General features: G+C 38.1%; 1 protein-coding gene across 1 annotated transcript in view; it reads left to right on the forward strand.

Moving 5' to 3' along the window:
* Window positions 1–19930, forward strand: part of TNFAIP6 (TNF alpha induced protein 6) — a 131966-nt gene that overhangs the window by 77136 nt on the left and 34900 nt on the right. The window contains exon 3 of the mRNA XM_053689893.1: window positions 9973–10134. Coding sequence (XP_053545868.1) covers window positions 9973–10134 — 162 coding nt within the window. The remainder of the gene's footprint in view (window positions 1–9972; window positions 10135–19930) is intronic.

Here is a 19930-nt window from a genome sequence, read left to right on the forward strand (position 1 = left end):
AGACAGGTGCAGAGAGAAACCTGGCCCAGCTCTTAAAGGGACAGGAAACCCCAAAAATATTCTTTCATGATTTTGGATAGAACATACAATTTTAACTTTCCAATTTACTTCTATTATCAAATTTGCTTCATTCTCTTGTTATCCTTGTTATCATTGCATTACTGGCAGCTAGCTTAACACATCTATTTAGCCAATCACAAGAGACAAATGTGTGCAGGCACCAATTAGCAGCTAGCTCCCAATAGTGCAACTTAAATTTTTACTTTCCTATCCCTTTAAAATACCCATAGATTGCAAATAAATACATTTGATACTCTGATTACATGTTATATTTGCAATTATTCCTGCTAAGAATAATAATACATTTACACTATATACATATAGTAGTATAAACACAGAGATATGACAGACAACATTGTTTAGAACCAAAAAATAAACTTAGGGACATGTAAATTTGTTTGCAAAAGATTTCTGACACACACACACACACACACATAAAATCCTCCACTACACACAAAACATAGAGAAAATAACTAATTGCGTACTTCATTAACAAATCTAGACAGGCCAGAAGGCTTGTTTTTCCCACAGAAAACCTCTGAATTACATTGTTTCCAATGCAGCAAAGGATTCTGGGTAAGATATGCAAATTAGGTTCACAATGACTTACCTTTTTACTTCAAGTCTGCTTTTCAGCAGATTCCCTTTACTCCAAAGCATCACTGTTCACACAGCTTATAAGCTTAGCTAGGGTTAGTGCAGTGATTCATAACCATCCCAGGACAGACTGTTTCGTGGCTTTTGCCACTCATCAGCTGGGAGAAGGTTTGAATCACTGCTGGGTGTGGAAGCTTGTCAAATATTTATGATTCAGCACTGATTGGCTAAAGTGCAAGTTTGTCAAAAATACTGAGATAAGAGGGCAGTCTGCAGAGGCTTAAATACAAAGTAATCACAGAGGTAAAAAGTGTATTAATATAACAGTGTTGAGGGACACTCAATCAAAATTAAACTTTCATTATTCAGATAGAGTATGCCATTTTAAACAACTTTCCAATTTACTTCCATTAACAAAATGTGCACATTCTTTTTATATTTAAACTTTTTAAGTCACCAGCTCCTACTGAGCATGTGCAAGAATAAGTGTGTATGCATTTGTGAATGGCTGATGGCTGTCACATGGTATGTGTATGCATTTGTGAATGGCTGATGACTGTCACATGGTACAGGGGGAGTGGAAAAAGACATAACTTTTAAAATTGTCAGAAAAAAAATCTACTACTCATTTGAAGTTCAGACTAAGTGCTATTCCATTGTCTTGTTATCTTGCATTTGTTGATTATGCAAATCTACTGTGTTGACTGTTCCTTTAAGCAAAACTTGGGAATGGGTAATAAAGGCATTATCCATCTTTTTTAAACAATAAACATTTCAAGTAGACTGCCCCTTTAAGAATAAATAGAACATATTGTTCTATGTGAAGAACATTGGAATGTGAAATTTTAATATTTCCTGTCAGATTAGCGCACTTGAGTAAATCGGGTTTGCATGCATTTATGGGGTGTATTTTTCCACTTTTCATGCTCCATTGAAGTCTATGGGGGAATACTTTAATGCAGTTGCAAAATTCGAAGTTTGACTGTTTGAGCTTGTCAAGTTAAAGGGACAGTCTAGTCAAAATTAAACTTTCATGATTCAGATAGTGTGATAGTGCATGTAATTTTAAACAACTTTCCAATTTACTTCTATTATCTAATTTGCTCAATTCTTTAGATATCCTTTGTTGAAGAAATAGCAATGCACATGTGTGAGCCAATCACACAAGGCCTCTATGTGCAGCAACCAATCAGCAGCTACTGAGCATATTTAGATATGCTTTTCAGCAAGTGATATCAAGAGAATGAAGCAAATTAGATAATAGTAGTAAATTAGAAAGTTGTTTAAAATGACATGCTCTTTCTAAATCCCGAAAGAAAAATTTGGGTTTCATGTCCCTTTAACTCTCATGCGAAAACTTTTTACTTTCAATATCCTGTACTGCTCACTAATGGGGGACAATCTTCACAGGCAACCGAGTTGACTTTGTAGGTAATAACTGTGCAGATGGCGTCTGGCTTTACTTAGGTCCCAATGATCAAATGTCTGCCACCACAAACATGAAAAACTACATTTGGCTTTAAAGGGACAGTCTTGGTAAAATTCTCAAAGAAAATGGCTGTCCCTGTGATTGGGGAGATGTCTCCCATAACAATGGGAGCTCTTTGCTATGTAAAAGTTTGTAGTAGAGGACGAAGGGCACAGGGAGGATCTGGCATATTTTTAACTTTTTATATTTTGCCTAATACAAATCAAATCAGTGCAAATCGGTGCACTCCTTAAAATTACTGTTATTGCCGTATACACAGGTTTTCCTTTCAGAGTAATTAGTAATTAATTTTGAGTATTATGATAAAATCTCACAACCTTTTGTGAGAGAAAACAGTGAGATCTGCAGGGCGGAAATGGTTACATAATTACGCTTGGATTTCAGAGACAATTTCATATACGCCCATAGAACAACCATGTTCAGCTAATTTTATAATAAAACAATTACATTTTTTATTTTGTACGACTTTCTATGTGTTTTTTGCCCATTCAGTGTACTTAAATTACATTTTATTCCTGTGTAATTTAAATCCAAAGGTCACATTTTTGATAAAATTCGATTTTTGGTGAATCATTTTGTTACAATTTTTGAGGCACCTCAAAGGAAAAGATAGAAAAGCCCTTTATTTACCATTTCCCAGTTTTGCATAACCAACGCTGTTATATAAATATACTTTTTACCTCTGTAATTACCTTGTATCTAAGCTTCTGCTGACTGCCTCCTTATCTCAGATCTTTTGACAGACATGCATTTCAGGCAATTAGCACTGACTCTTAAATAACTTCACGTGCATGAGCATAATGTTATCTATATGAAACACATGAACTAACGCCCTCTGGCTGTGAAAAACTGTCAATGCATTCAGATACGCGGCTGCTTTCAAGGGCTTAGAAATTAGCATATGAGCCTGCCTAGGTTTAGCTTTCAACTAAGAATACCAAGAGAACAAAGAAAATTTGATGATAAAAATAAATTAGAAAGTTGTTTAAAATTACATGCCCTATCTGAATCATGAACATTTAATTTGGACTCTACTATCCCTTTAACAATACATTTTTTCCTGTGTATTTTTGTGAAAATGGTTCAGTTATTTGTTTTGTGTGATTATTAAATTATGATTTTCATTGAGCACTTTTGTAGTGTATGCATCACCTTCCCATATGAAAATGCAGTATACGCCGCTTAGCAAGACATACTGTTTTCAGGATAGAAAGTGGCTTTAAATAATCCCACCAGGGAAATAGAAGTATTGGTGAGCATTCTTATAGAATCTCATCAGCTCAGAGACCTTTAGATCATCGGGCCCTAACTAAATGCGGGTTGCTTCTGTTAAGCCCCAAAAAAGAAGCAATACAAAAATCTATACATTTCCAAATAGTGAATGGAGATATATAAATGGGGGTGTATGAGAGAATGGAAAATATTGCTGATAATATAAATTTCGGTGCCACCCTTAATCAGTAATGAAATTAAATTTATACAGGGAGATATAGTATCAGACCATATATTAATGGTCTGATAAAGTAAGGGAAATAAAGGCACACAGAGAATTTATTTCATAACAAAAATAAATTTATTAATTATAATCCCTTGTCACATTTCGTGAAAAACTCTGCATTGACTCAAACCAACACAAAATAAGGTAAACACCATATATATACAAACACCTTACGTCTAAGGTAACAAATGCCTGCAGGATATCTGTAAAGCATACGTATGCTGCTAAATCTAATAATACCTAAGACACACATTAATCAGGTTGCTAGATTGTATATAGACCTAAGCTAGAACATATATGCACATATCCTAATAGTAGTTATAACATGTCTAAGGCAGTGTGTCAAAACATAATGGAAAAGAGAAACAGCTGAAAAAAGTCTCTCTCAGAAGCAAGGAGGAAACACAGTTAGATACTGCACTCGGTCCAGGAAAATGCAAAGTGAACAAAACAATCCTTCATGCAAAAGGTAAAGTAAACGTATTAGTTCTTACTGTGATATGTTCCAAAAAGTAAAATTTTAAATCACTTGCCAGGATAGAGCATGCAGCAGTGAAACAAACCGGCTCTGTGTCCCAGGAGATTTTCAAAAAGGCAGACCGCTCTCTCTGTGGCGTCTGATGTCACTGGGGGGGGAGTGGTATAGCTTGCAAGCTCTTCCAATCGGACTTGTAGGTAAAGTGCGCTTTCCGTGTGTAGTAGTGATCAGCTGTACCGGCATCCGCCGCACCGAGAAAGAACCAGGCTTTCCCGAGGCTGATAGATCAGAAGCATCGGAGCGTACGCCAGGATATACGCAAACTTGCTCAGATGGATGCGATGTGTATGTTCCTCTCGCTCTTAGCTTACGTGCATTCACTTAGACTCCACAGGTGCCTGTTTTCCAAGTCCTGTATTCGCTTCACAGGATAACAGATTAAACACCAAACAGTCCTTATAGTAGCACAGACCATATGTTTTTTAGCAGCATGTTTCCTTGTAGTCAGCACATAAAAACAGGTATGCAGATAAAGTGCAGGCAGTAGAAAGGTATAAAAGGCTATGCGTGTCCCATAGACCTTAGAACCTTAGACAGTTCTTGTAAACAGGAGTTAGTCAACCTGCTCCTGAATAAAACACTTCAGTGTTAAAAACACAAACCAACGATCGTTTCACCCCCACATCCAGTGTGTTTCACAGGGGTTCATCAGGGCTTGAATGGATCCTTACCGGATTTCCTCTTAAGATAAAGCTCACCTGACATTCCTCAGGTGTGCTTCCCCCACCTGGGGTAATTAATTAATTAAAGGTGTATTCACATAAGTAAACATATTTCAGTTTGGATATGCATATTATCAAAATACAAAAACCTTATGTGTAAAGTTGTGAAGATTCTAGTTATACACTACAATCCTAGTGAAAGAAAAAGCCTAATTCCTCAGCTTTCTAACACTTATTACCACAAAAAAAAATTGATGACACCTTACAAATATAGCACATGTCTTGTCTGAGAGTGGGAGAGTCCACTGACTATAAGAAACTAGCATACTCTAATTTATCATTAAGTCCTACTGGGTATCTAGTATTAAGTTTATAGATCCATTTTGTTTCTTTCTGTAATAGAACTTTATCATTATTGCCACCTCTACCATTAGTTATCCCTTTGTCTATTATAGTAAATTTCAAAGATTCTACACTTCCATTATGGAACATGCCAAAGTGTCTTGCCACATTTGTGTCATTTTCATGAAGGATATCGTCCCGATGTTCCTGTACCCGGTCCTTTACTAACCTTTTGGTTTTTCCAACGTAAAAGACCGGGCACGAGCAGCGAAGAAGATAGATTACCCCTTCAGATTTGCAGTTGAAGAAGAATTTAATGTCAAAGACCTTATCACATGAAGTGAAGAACTGTTTGGTGCTATCCATGTGGGCACAGTACACACAGTGCCCACATGGATAGCTACCTTTTATTCCCTTGTCCCTTCTTAGCCAATCAGCATTAGAGGGCCCTCTCACAAATTGACTCTGAACCAAGTGATCTCTCAAACTTAGTGCTTTTCTAGCTGTGAGTAGTGGTTTTTCACCAATAGAATCTCTAACCTTGTCATCCAAAGTAAGTATATGCCAGTTATTAGCTAGTGCTGATCTAATATTGGACCATTGATTATTAAACTTAGTGATAAATCTAATTTGCGTCTCTTTGGGCTTTGATTTTTTGTTATACAGCAGGTGGTCTCTAGGAGTCTTTCGTGCCTTCCACAAAGCTTTTTTAAGACATTTATTGGAATATCCTCTTTTGAGAAATCTTTCTTTCATTAGGGCAGCATGTATATCAAATTTTGTTAGTGATGAACAGTTTCTCCTAAGCCGGAGGAACTGTCCATACGGAATACCCTTAATCAGATGGACAGGATGACCACTATCAGCATGTAAGATGCTGTTAGTGGCATTCTTTTTCCTGAAATTTTCTGTCACTATCTTCAAACCTTCCTTCTTAATAGTAATATCAAGAAAGTTTAGTTCGGTCTTGTTTGTCTCTGATGTGAGGATGATGTTCCTGTCATTATGGTTCAGTTCATGAACAAAATCATGAAATTCTTCTACACTCCCATCCCATAGGACAAGAACATCATCCACATATCTTACCCACATTAACACCTTATTATTAAAGGTGTCACTGTGTTGTTCAAATATATCTGACTCCCAAGCCCCCAAGTGGAGGCAGGCGTAGGTGGGGGCACACACTGCCCCCATAGCTGTTCCCCGTATCTGTTTATAGATCTGTCCGTCAAACGTAAATACATTATTCTGAAGGACAAATCTAAGTAGAGAAATAACAAACTCAGAATGTTCTGAGAACAGGGGACCTTTTGTTTCCAAAAATTTCCTTATTGCCTGAAGTCCAATATCATGAGGAATAGAGGAGTATAGCCCCTCTACATCTAGAGAAGCTAGCAGTGTATTATCATTTACTACCACTCCATCAAGTTTCCTCAAAAGATCCGCTGTGTCCTTAACATATGATGTTAAAGATAAAAGGAATGGACGTAAATATTTATCTACATACTCCCCAGCTTTCTCAGTGACACTGCCAATCCCTGACACAATAGGCCTTCCTGGGGGACACTTCAAGTTCTTATGTAATTTCGGGAGAATATAGAAAACAGGCATTACAGGGAAATCAGAGACCAGGAACTTAAACTCTTTCTGATCTATGGTTCCCCTACATTTTGCTTCATTTAGAAGTTTAAAGAGAGAATTCTGTATCTGTGCCAGGGGGTTGTGATCCAACCTTACATATTGGTTCTTGTCGTTCAATTGGCGTTTTGCTTCATTTACATAAAGCTGTTCATCCAAAAGGACTAAATTTCCGCCCTTATCGGCCGGTTTGATCACCAACCCCCTGGCTCCAGAAGGTTCCCTCAAAGCTTTCCTCTCTCTGGGTTTCAAATTGTCATCTGTCTTAAAAGGAATCATCGTGTCAATTTCCTTTTCCATTTTCTTCACAAAGAGATTGACAGATGGCACTAAAGAAAGGGAAGGCATGTATGAGGATTTGGACCTAAAAATGGGTTTTTGGTAAATAGCAGGATTGTCCTGGGATTCATTAGTAGGACCCTCCTGATCATTATCATCTAATAGAGATTCCAAATCTCTCAAAGCTAGCTGATCATTAGCATCCAAAGTGTTAGAGTTTCTATTTTTCATTACCACAGATAAAACAATTTTCCTAGCAAATAGATGTAAATCTTTCAGTACCTCAAATTTATCAATATTAGCTGTAGGGCAGAAAGAGAGACCCTTTTTAAGGAGATCAACATGTGCCAGATTCAGAGGGAAAGATGAGAGATTAACAATTTGTAACTCATCCATAGGTGGGCTCTCTAGTAACCCCTGCGTGCTCCCCTCCCTCTGTATCTCCCTCTGTTCTGAACATAATGATCCCCTCTCCCCCTGGTCTGTCTGGTCTGATATCTCTTCTCCTTTGAGGGGTTCCCAAATGGATCTTTTCCTTTTGCCTCTTCTAGTCCTTCTCTTCCTTCTCTTGAAGTTATGCCAGGGGAGTTTTTTGAGGGCCCTGTCTCAGAGTCAGACGCATCTGTCCCTGAGTCATAGGTCCCCTTTTGGGACTTATATACATAGACCCTTCCATTTTTATAGTCCTCCTGATCCCTTCTAAGTTTTCTACATTTCCTCATTTTAATGTCAGATTTTAGTTTAATAATATTAGTACTTGTCTCAGCATTAAGTTTCTCAAAATTGAGATCACTTTCAAAGGTGTTAACTTTCAAAAGAGCCTTTTCAGCCTCATTTTTGACTTTTTCAAGTCGTCTAATGTTTCTTTGTATCATCATTTCCATCAAATCAAGGGAGGTCGAGGATAATTTATCGTTCCAATCCTCTACAAAGGAATCACCTTCCTCATCCTCCCTTGTATTTGCACCTGGATCTAATGATAGACGTAAACCTCTTGGAATAATCTTTTTTTCTTTATAGTTAGTTAAGCTAGCATTCTCAGCTTTAATTTTCAATTGTCGATTTAGGAGGTATCTATATCTCCTAAATGCACTGAAAATTGTTATGTTCTCCTCATCATTATCCTCTCCAACTACATTATCATTGGCAAGAGAATCTTTCAATTCGGCCTCCCACAAATCATCAGACAAAACATATGCCATATTTTATATTGGAAAGAGTCAAAATACAGAGGGGAAAAAAGGGAAGAGAAATAGGGGCAAATAACTCGCTCCTACAGCAATCCACTCTATCTCAGACTAGAAAAGGACAAAAAGAATCCTCTATTGATATCCTCAGAAATTGAAAAATATATAAATGGGGGTGTATGAGAGAATGGAAAATATTGCTGATAATATAAATTTCGGTGCCACCCTTAATCAGTAATGAAATTAAATTTATACAGGGAGATATAGTATCAGACCATATATTAATGGTCTGATAAAGTAAGGGAAATAAAGGCACACAGAGAATTTATTTCATAACAAAAATAAATTTATTAATTATAATCCCTTGTCACATTTCGTGAAAAACTCTGCATTGACTCAAACCAACACAAAATAAGGTAAACACCATATATATACAAACACCTTACGTCTAAGGTAACAAATGCCTGCAGGATATCTGTAAAGCATACGTATGCTGCTAAATCTAATAATACCTAAGACACACATTAATCAGGTTGCTAGATTGTATATAGACCTAAGCTAGAACATATATGCACATATCCTAATAGTAGTTATAACATGTCTAAGGCAGTGTGTCAAAACATAATGGAAAAGAGAAACAGCTGAAAAAAGTCTCTCTCAGAAGCAAGGAGGAAACACAGTTAGATACTGCACTCGGTCCAGGAAAATGCAAAGTGAACAAAACAATCCTTCATGCAAAAGGTAAAGTAAACGTATTAGTTCTTACTGTGATATGTTCCAAAAAGTAAGATTTTAAATCACTTGCCAGGATAGAGCATGTAGCAGTGAAACAAACCGGCTCTGTGTCCCAGGAGATTTTCAAAAAGGCAGACCGCTCTCTCTGTGGCGTCTGATGTCACTGGGGGGGGAGTGGTATAGCTTGCAAGCTCTTCCAATCGGACTTGTAGGTAAAGTGCGCTTTCCGTGTGTAGTAGTGATCAGCTGTACCGGCATCCGCCGCACCGAGAAAGAACCAGGCTTTCCCTAGGCTGATAGATCAGAAGCATCGGAGCGTACGCCAGGATATACGCAAACTTGCTCAGATGGATGCAATGTGTATGTTCCTCTCGCTCTTAGCTTACGTGCATTCACTTAGACTCTACAGGTGCCTGTTTTCCAAGTCCTGTATTCGCTTCACAGGATAACAGATTAAACACCAAGCAGTCCTTATAGTAGCACAGACCATATGTTTTTTAGCGAATGGAGATATCTGATGCATAAAATAAAACTTTACTTTCATTGTTAAATAAGTATAAAAGGCAAATACATTGGGCCAACAGCCTGTCCCATATTACAAATATTTCATGACTAGAATGGGGCACTTTGTCAGGGATAAAAGTAAACTTTTAGGTCCTATATCAGATATCTCCATTCCCTTCTTGGAAATATATGGATTTCTTAATTTGTAGGTGTCTAAGTTGGTTTATGATTTTATAATGTATTCCTCTCCTGCTGAGGTCTTGTCTGTCCAAAAGGTACCCTGAAATTATCCAGCCAATCAACAAAGAGACTGTCCTGGTTTAATAACTGTTGGATTATTTCACTATTTTACCCTATCAAGTTCTTGTATAAAGTAAGGGAAAAACTGTGAGATCTGCAAAATACTCCATTTTTTTTAAATAATACATGTGTTTTCCTTTTAGGTTTCCATGTTTGTGCTGCAGGTTGGTTACATAAAGGAAGAGTTGGTTACCCCATAGTAAAACCAACATTCAATTGTGGCTTTGGAAAAAAAGGGATAATTGATTATGGCTTTCGGTTAAACAAGAGTGAAACATGGGATGCCTACTGCTACAATCCCAATGGTAATATAAGGAGTAGTTTATTTATGTTTCTGTATATATATATAATGTATATGACACTTATGTTTCTTGAAAAAAATGTTATACCCTTTAAGAACATACACACATTTGATAATTTTTGCCAATATTTTCACGAGTTAAAGTGACACAAAAAAGCTATTTCTTACACACATTCACAAACAGACAGACAGACAGACAGAAAGACAGACGGATATACAGACATCTAGATACAAACTTAAAGTTCTTCTTTAATAGGCTTGACAATGTCTCAAATAGTAAATTGCAGATCCACAGTTACAGCACAATATACGTAGATAAAAATAAAGTAACTATTATTTGAAACAGTTAAAACTCACATGACCACATAGGGGAGTGCAGGCGCAAACAAACAAACACTGTCAGTTACGTCATCTGACATGTTTCACGCCCTGCTGGCGCTTTGTCAAAGATAGTGGGAGGTATAGATGGTGCCGAAGGGCTGAAACACACCTTCTGTTTGTATATAATCAATGTATTGGCACCACAAAATCTATTTGTCTATACATGCATGCCCCACTATTAAACGTAGCTGTACAAAACACAACACATACAGTGATAAGAATAAAAGAACAATATTACATCTGAACAATGTAATGTAACAATATTATAACAATAAAAGTTAAGTGAAGAGTTATGTTTTTTGCGAGTATAGTGATAGGGAGCCACTTAATAAAGTGACAAAAATTATTTATATTTGTATATATTACATTCAATCGGAAAGGATTAGATAGGGGCACAAAGAACAATAAGTGTCAGGACTGTACAATACAGTCAAAAATTTGTAACATGATGGTTCAATATTTTAAAGTTGTTTACATAAAGCTGGTAAGTCAAGAGTTACAATGTGGCTGCTTATAAATACTAAGATGGATATTATAAAAACAATGTTCTATATTGAGCCAAATTAATTATATTGGTAGTACTTCCAAATCTCCATAGCTGTATTTCCATTTATTTCAGGGACCCTGATATAAATTTAGTTCCCATCTTAGAGGCCAGTATGAAAATCCACTGGACCTCTTTATCCAAAAGGCTTATATACATATTTATATATATATACTGTATATATATATATATATATATATATATATATACACACACATATACACACATATTAACAGATAAATATATATGTACAGTATATAAGCATATACATATATATTTACAAATGCTGCAATCGCTGCACTACTTACCCTATTTAATGCACTTAGGTTCCAATGCCGTCAGCGTGTTCTTGTGAGCGTAATGCTTTCTAGCAATGTGAACACAAGCTCCACTTCTAATATAGCCCAAAATGTTTTAAGGAATTCCAAGTACTCACAGATTTTGGAGCAAATACATTAGTTATAAATATGGTGGTGTCCAACTTTAAGGAGCAGGGGCACTCTCCTTATTCAAGTAAAATGTAGTTATAAGGCATATAAAGGAATATATATATATATATACATGTTAATAAAATGCATTATGGGTAGATCCCCAATAATTACCATTGGACTGATGGAAAAATATTAAAACTAATCTTGAAAGAAGAAACCCTCAAAAAGTAATAATTTCCTTTTAATAGTACATGGCAGGTATAATAATGTTATAAAATATAAACAACCACATTACAATTGGAGCACTAACAGTTATGCATGGGCAAATAGGGGTTTATCGCAGGTGATTGCGCGTGTTGGTTCTCTGCTTGTATTTAGGGTTGCCACCTCAGCCATCTTTTCCTGGACACTTATGAGTTACACATGTTGCAGGGTAAGCGGGGGTACATGTATTGAGCCTCTGGACATCACATGAATAGTGCTAATGATCAGCACAATACAAGTTCCTCCCTGCAAACCCTGCAGCATGTGTAACTCATAAGTGTCCAGGAAAACATGGCTAAGGTGGCAACCCTACTTGTATTACAAGTTAAAAGTAGACGCGAATGCTTGAGCGCAGTCGTGATTTATGCTATAACGATTACCACATTCTCAGAGCTCTGGTTAAACATTTTGCAAAACAAAAAAGTGTCACAAAACACATCAAAAATACATTACACTCATAATAACCCCATCTAATAAAAATTATTTTAAAAAATATTACACAAAAAAGTTATGAGGTCTCATATGTTAGAAAAAAGGACAGACAAAGGGCTTTAACACAGAGATACATACATATACATGTGTATATATATATATATATACATATATATATATAAATAAATATACATTTGTGTGCACATATGTATTTATATGTGTATTTATGTATTTGCAGGCATATATATATATATATATATATATATATATACATATAAACACATAAATACATATGTACATACATATAGACTTATAGACATATATACAGTATATGTGTGTGTGTGCGCATTGCAGCCCTTTGCAATCAAGTAGATCAAAACATAAATAATAAATATATATATATATTATAATTATATAATTATATAATATCGCTGTACTCACAATTGTGGCAGAACCAATTTGCTGAATGACACAGACTGGGATCACTCTGGCCTAGATTTAGAGTTTGGCGTTAGCCGTGAAAACCAGCGTTAGAGGCTCCTAACGCTGGTTTTAGGCTACCGCCGGTATTTGGAGTCACTCAAAATAGGGTCTAACGCTCACTTTTCAGCCGCGACTTTTCCATACCGCAGATCCCCTTACGTCAATTGCGTATCCTATCTTTTCAATGGGATTTCTCTAACTCCGGTATTTAGAGTCGTTTCTGAAGTGAGCGTTAGACATGTCTAACGACAAAACTCCAGCCGCAGGAAAAAAGTCAGTAGTTAGCTAACGCCGGTTTATAAAGCTCTTAACTACTGTGCTCTAAAGTACACTAACACCCATAAACTACCTATGTACCCCTAAACCGAGGTCCCCCACATCGCCGACACTCGAAAAAAATTTTTAACCCCTAATCTGCCGACCGCCACCTACGTTATCCTTATGTACCCCTAATCTGCTGCCCCTAACACCGCCGACCCCTGTATTATATTTATTCACCCCTAATCTGCCCCCCTCAACGTCGCCTCCACCTGCCTACACTTATTAACCCCTAATCTGCCGACCGCAAAGCGCCGCCACCTACGTTATCCTTATGTACCCCTAATCTGCTGCCCCTAACACCGCCGACCCCTATATTATATTTATTAACCCCTAATCTGCCCCCCACAACGTCGCCTCCACCAGCCTACACATATTAACCCCTAATCTGCCGACCGGACCTGAGCGCTACTATAATAAAGTTATTAACCCCTAATCCGCCTCACTAACCCTGATCGGAACAGCCAATAGAATGCGAGCTCAATCTGATTGGCTGATCGGATCAGCCAATCGGATTGAACTTGATTCTGATTGGCTGATTCCATCAGCCAATCAGAATATTCCTACCTTAATTCCGATTGGCTGATAGAATCCTATCAGCCAATCGGAATTCGAGGGACGCCATCTTGGGTGACGTCATTTAAAGGAACCGTCATTCGTCGTTCAGTCGTCGGCCAGGATGGATGTTCCGCGGTGGAGGTCTTCAGGATGCTGCCACTTCACTCCGGATGGATGCCGCTTGGATGAAGACTTCAATCGGATGGAAGACCTCTTCTGGCCCGCTTGGATGAAGACTTCAGCCGGATCATGGACCTCTTCAGCCCCCCGCTTGGGCTTGGATCAGGACATCGGAGGAGCTCTTCTGGACCGATCGGTGAACCTGGTATGGTGAAGACAAGGTAGGATGATCTTCAGGGGCTTAGTGTTAGGTTTATTTAAGGGGGGTTTGGGTTAGATTAGGGGTATGTGGGTGGTGGGTTGTAATGTTGGGGGGGGGTATTGTATGTTTTTTTTTTACAGGCAAAAGAGCTGAATTTCTTGGGGCATGCCCCGCAAAGGGCCCTGTTCAGGGCTGGTAAGGTAAAAGAGCTTTGAACTTTAGTAATTTAGAATAGGGTAGGGCATTTTTTTATTTTGGGGGGCTTTGTTATTTTATTAGGGGGCTTAGAGTAGGTGTAATTAGTTTAAAATTGTTGTAATATTTTTCTTATGTTTGTAAATATTTTTTTATTTTTTGTAACTTAGTTCTTTTTTATTTTTTGTACTTTAGCTAGTTTATTTAATTGTATTTATTTGTAGCAATTGTATTTAATTAATTTATTGATAGTGTAGTGTTAGGTTAATTGTAGGTAATTGTAGGTAGTTTATTTAATTAATTTATTGATAGTCTAGTGTTAGGTTTATTTGTAACTTAGGTTAGGATTTCTTTTACAGGTAAATTTGTAATTATTTTAACTATTTTAGCTATTAAATAGTTCTTAACTATTTAATAGCTATTGTACCTGGTTAAAATAAATACAAAGTTACCTATAAAATAAATATAAATCCTAAAATAGCTCTAATATAATTATAATTTATATTTTAGCTATATTAGGATTTATTTTACAGGTAAGTATTTAGCTTTAAATAGGAATAATTTATATAATAAGAGTTAATTAATTTCATTAGATTTAAATTATATTTAACTTAGGGGGGTGTTAGTGTTAGGGTTAGACTTAGCTTTAGGGGTTAATACATTTATTAGAATAGCGGCGAGATTCGGTCGGCAGATTAGGGGTTAATAATTGAAGTTAGGTGTCGGCGATGTTAGGGAGGGCAGATTAGGGGTTAATACTATTTATGATAGGGTTAGTGAGGTAGATTAGGGGTTAATAACTTTATTATAGTAGCGCTCAGGTCCGGTCGGCAGATTAGGGGTTAATAAGTGTAGGCAGGTGGAGGCGACGTTGTGGGGGGCAGATTAGGGGTTAATAAATATAATATAGGGGTCGGCGGTGTTAGGGGCAGCAGATTAGGGGTACATAAGGATAACGTAGGTGGCGGCGCTTTGCGGTCGGCAGATTAGGGGTTAATAAGTGTAGGCAGGTGGAGGCGACGTTGTGGGGGCAGATTAGGGGTTAATAAATATAATATAGGGGTCGGCGGTGTTAGGGGCAGCAGATTAGGGGTACATAGGGATAATGTAAGTAGCGGCGGTTTACGGAGCGGCAGATTAGGGGTTAATAATAATATGCAGGGGTCAGCGATAGCGGGGGCGGCATATTAGGGGTTAATAAGTGTAAGGTTAGGGGTGTTTAGACTCGGGGTACATGTTAGAGTGTTAAGTGCAGACGTAGGAAGGGTTACCGCATAGCAAACAATGGGGCTGCGTTAGGAGCTGAACGCGGCTTTTTTGCAGGTGCACAGCAGACTCAAGCCCAGATTGGCTACTACAAATAAGACGCTGTGGGCACCTGACGTCTGCCTTTGTCCGCCGTAGCGGATTGGACCACTGGAACGTGAGAGTCTTTCTCCTATTGGATCGTCTGGCGGGCGACTAAGGTTCCGTCCTGTCTAGTTTGGCATACGTTTATGCCGCCTCACTTGTGAGTATTCTTCCATCTGTGTGTGCTGTCTGCCTCTATCTGCATATTAGCGACACTACGATACTGTCCCATAAGGCGCCTCTTTCTGTTCTCTGCTTCTACAGATATTTGCCATTATCCTACTTTTGGGAGTGCTGCCGTTAGATCGGGTGGCCTGTGGTGTGGTATTACCTTGCCTCCCCTGAGACTGGGTTTGGTTTATGTGCTTTGCATCTCATACCTGCGCACCTCAATAAGGACTCAATCCTCGTTTTTTCTGAAGGCCTAGATTTGGAGTTTGGCGGTAGATGGGCTGTTAACGCTACGCGGGCTTTTTTCTGGCCGCACCATAAAATTAACTCTGGTATCGAGAGTTCAAAAAAATGCTGCGTTAGGCTCCAAAAAAGGAGCGTAGAGCATTTTTACCGCAAATGCAACTCTCGATACCAGAGTTGCTTACGGACGCGGCCAGCCTCAAAAACGTGCTCGTGCACGATTCTCCCATAGGAAACAATGGGGCTGTTTGAGCTGAAAAAAAACCTAACACCTGCAAAAAAGCAGCGTTCAGCTCCTAACGCAGCCCCATTGTTTCCTATAGGGAAACACTTCCTACGTCTGCACCTAACACTCTAACATGTACCCCGAGTCTAAACACCCCTAACCTTACACTTATTAACCCCTAATCTGCCGCCCCGCTATCGCTGACCCCTGCATTATATTATTAACCCCTAATCTTCCGTTCCGTAAACCGCCGCTACTTACATTATCCCTATGTACCCCTAATCTGCTGCCCCTAACACCGCCGACCCCTATATTATATTTATTAACCCCTAATCTGCCCCCCTCAACGTCGCCGACACCTGCCTACACTTATTAACCCCTAATCTGCCGAGCGGACCTGAGCGCTACTATAATAAAGTTATTAACCCCTAATCCGCCTCACTAACCCTATCATAAATAGTATTAACCCCTAATCTGCCCTCCCTAACATCGCCGACATCTAACTTCAATTATTAACCCCTAATCTGACGACCGGAGCTCACCGCTATTCTAATAAATGTATTAATCCCTAAAGCTAAGTCTAACCCTAATAATAACACCCCCCTAAATTAAATATAATTTAAATCTAACGAAATTAATTATCTCTTATTAAATAAATTATTGATATTTAAAGCTAAATACTTACCTGTAAAATAAATCCTAATATAGCTACACTATAAATTATAATTATATTGTAGCTATTTTAGGATTAATATTTATTTTACAGGCAACTTTGTAATTATTTTAACCAGGTACAATAGCTATTAAATAGTTAAGAACTATTTAATAGTTACCTAGTTAAAATAATAACAAAATTACCTGTAAAATAAGTCCTAACCTAAGTTATAATTAAACCTAACACTACCCTATCAATAAATTAATTAAATAAAATACCTACAATTACCTACAATAAAACCTAACACTACACTATCAATAAATAAATTAAATACAATTTCTACAAATAACTACAATTACATAAACTAACTAAAGTACAAAAAATAAAAAAGAACTAAGTTACAAAAAATAAAAAAATATTTACAAACATAAGAAAAATATTACAACAATTTAAAACTAATTACACCTACTCTAAGCCCCCTAATAAAATAACAAAGACCCCCAAAATAAAAAAATGCCCTACCCTATTCTAAATTAATAAATTTAAAAGCTCTTTTACCTTACCAGCCCTGAACAGGGCCCTTTGCGGGGCATGCCCCAAGAAATTCAGCTCTTTTGCCTGTAAAAAAAAACATACAATACCCCCCCCCCCCCAACATTACAACCCACCACCCACATACCCCTAATCTAACCCAAACCCCCCTTAAATAAACCTAACACTAAGCCCCTGAAGATCATCCTACCTTGTCTTCACCATACCAGGTTCACCGATCGGTCCAGAAGAGCTCCTCCGATGTCCTGATCCAAGCCCAAGCGGGGGGCTGAAGAGGTCCATGATCCGGCTGAAGTCTTCATCCAAGCGGGCCAGAAGAGGTCTTCCATCCGATTGAAGTCTTCATCCAAGCGTTATCCATCCGGAGCGAAGCGGCAGCATCCTGAAGACCTCCACCGCGATCGGAACAGCCAATAGAATGCGAGCTCAATCTGATTGGCTGATTGGATCAGCCAATCGGATTGAACTTGATTCTGATTGGCTGATTCCATCAGCCAATCAGAATATTCCTACCTTAATTCCGATTGGCTGATAGAATCCTATCAGCCAATCGGAATTCGAGGGACGCCACCTTGGGTGACGTCATTTAAAGGAACCGTCATTCGTCATTCAGTCGTCGGCCAGGATGGATGTTCCGCGGTGGAGGTCTTCAGGATGCTGCCGCTTCGCTCCGGATGGATGCCGCTTGGATGAAGACTTCAATCGGATGGAAGACCTCTTCTGGCCCGCTTGGATGAAGACTTCAGCCGGATCATGGACCTCTTCAGCCCCCCGCTTGGGCTTGGATCAGGACATCAGAGGAGCTCTTCTGGACCAATCGGTGAACCTGGTATGGTGAAGACAAGGTAGGATGATCTTCAGGGGCTTAGTGTTAGGTTTATTTAAGGGGGGTTTGGGTTAGATTAGGGGTATGTGGGTGGTGGGTTGTAATGTTGGGGGGGGGGTATTGTATGTTTTTTTTTACAGGCAAAAGAGCTGAATTTCTTGGGGCATGCCCCGCAAAGGGCCCTGTTCAGGGCTGGTAAGGTAAAAGAGCTTTTAAATTTATTAATTTAGAATAGGGTAGGGCATTTTTTTATTTTGGGGGTCTTTGTTATTTTATTAGGGGGCTTAGAGTAGGTGTAATTAGTTTAAAATTGTTGTAATATTTTTCTTATGTTTGTAAATATTTTTTTATTTTTTGTTACTTAGTTCTTTTTTATTTTTTGTACTTTAGTTAGTTTATGTAATTGTAGTTATTTGTAGGAATTGTATTTAATTAATTTATTGATAGTGTAGTGTTAGGTTTTATTGTAGGTAATTGTAGGTATTTTATTTAATTAATTTATTTATAGGGTAGTGTTAGGTTTAATTATAACTTAGGTTAGGACTTATTTTACAGGTAATGTTGTTATTATTTTAACTAGGTAACTATTAAATAGTTCTTAACTATTTAATAGTTATTGTACCTGGTTAAAATAATTACAAAGTTGCCTGTAAAATAAATATTAATCCTAAAATAGCTACAATATAATTATAATTTATAGTGTAGCTATATTAGGATTAATTTTACAGGTAAGTATTTAGCTTTAAATAGGAATAATTTATTTAATAAGAGTTAATTAATTTCGTTAGATTTAAATTATATTTAAGTTAGGGGGGTGTTAGTGTTAGGGTTAGACTTAGCTTTAGGGGTTAATCCATTTATTATAGTAGCGATGAGCTCCGGTCGTCAGATTAGGGGTTAATAATTGAAGTTAGGTGTCGGCGATGTTAGGGAGGGCAGATTAGGGGTTAATACTATTTATGATAGGGTTAGTGAGGCGGCTTAGGGGTTAATAACTTTATTATAGTAGCGCTCAGGTCCGCTCGGCAGATTAGGGGTTAATAAGTGTAGGCAGGTGTCGGCGACGTTGAGGGGGGCAGAATAGGGGTTAATAAATATAATATAGGGGTCGGCGGTGTTAGGGGCAGCAGATTAGGGGTACATAAGGATAACGTAGGTGACGGCGCTTTGTGGTCGGCAGATTAGGAGTCAATTATTGTAAGTAGCTTGCGGCGACGTTGTGGGGGGCAGGTTAGGGGTTAATAAATATAATACAGGGGTCGGCGGGGTTAGGGGCAGCAGATTAGGGGTACATAAGTATAACGTAGGTGGCGGTCGGCAGATTAGGGGTTAAAAAAATTTAATCGAGTTGCGGCGATGTGGGGGGACCTCAGTTTAGGGGTGCATAGGTAGTTTATGGGTGTTAGTGTACTTTAGGGTACAGTAGTTAAGAGCTTTATGAACCGGCGTTAGCCCAGAAAGCTCTTAACTCCTGCGGCTGGAGTTTTGTCGTTAGAGCTCTAACGCTCACTTCAGAAACGACTCTAAATACCGGCGTTAGGAAGATCCCATTGAAAAGATAGGATACGCAATTGACGTAAGGGGATCTGCGGTATGGAAAAGTCGCGGCTGAAAAGTGAGCGTTAGACCCTTACCTACACGACTCCAAATACCGGCGGTAGCCTAAAACCAGCGTTAGGAGCCTCTAAAGCTGGTTTTCACGGCTAACGCCAAACTCTAAATCTAGGCCTAAGTTACAAAACATAAAAAACACTGTTACAAAAAATAAAAAACACTAAGTTACAAAAACTTACAAACCACATTTTTAAAAATAAAAAACAATTACACCTAATCTAATAGCCCTATCAAA

The sequence above is a fragment of the Bombina bombina genome, chromosome 1 (assembly GCF_027579735.1).
Source record: "Bombina bombina isolate aBomBom1 chromosome 1, aBomBom1.pri, whole genome shotgun sequence".
NCBI classification, from domain to species: Eukaryota; Metazoa; Chordata; class Amphibia; order Anura; family Bombinatoridae; genus Bombina; species Bombina bombina.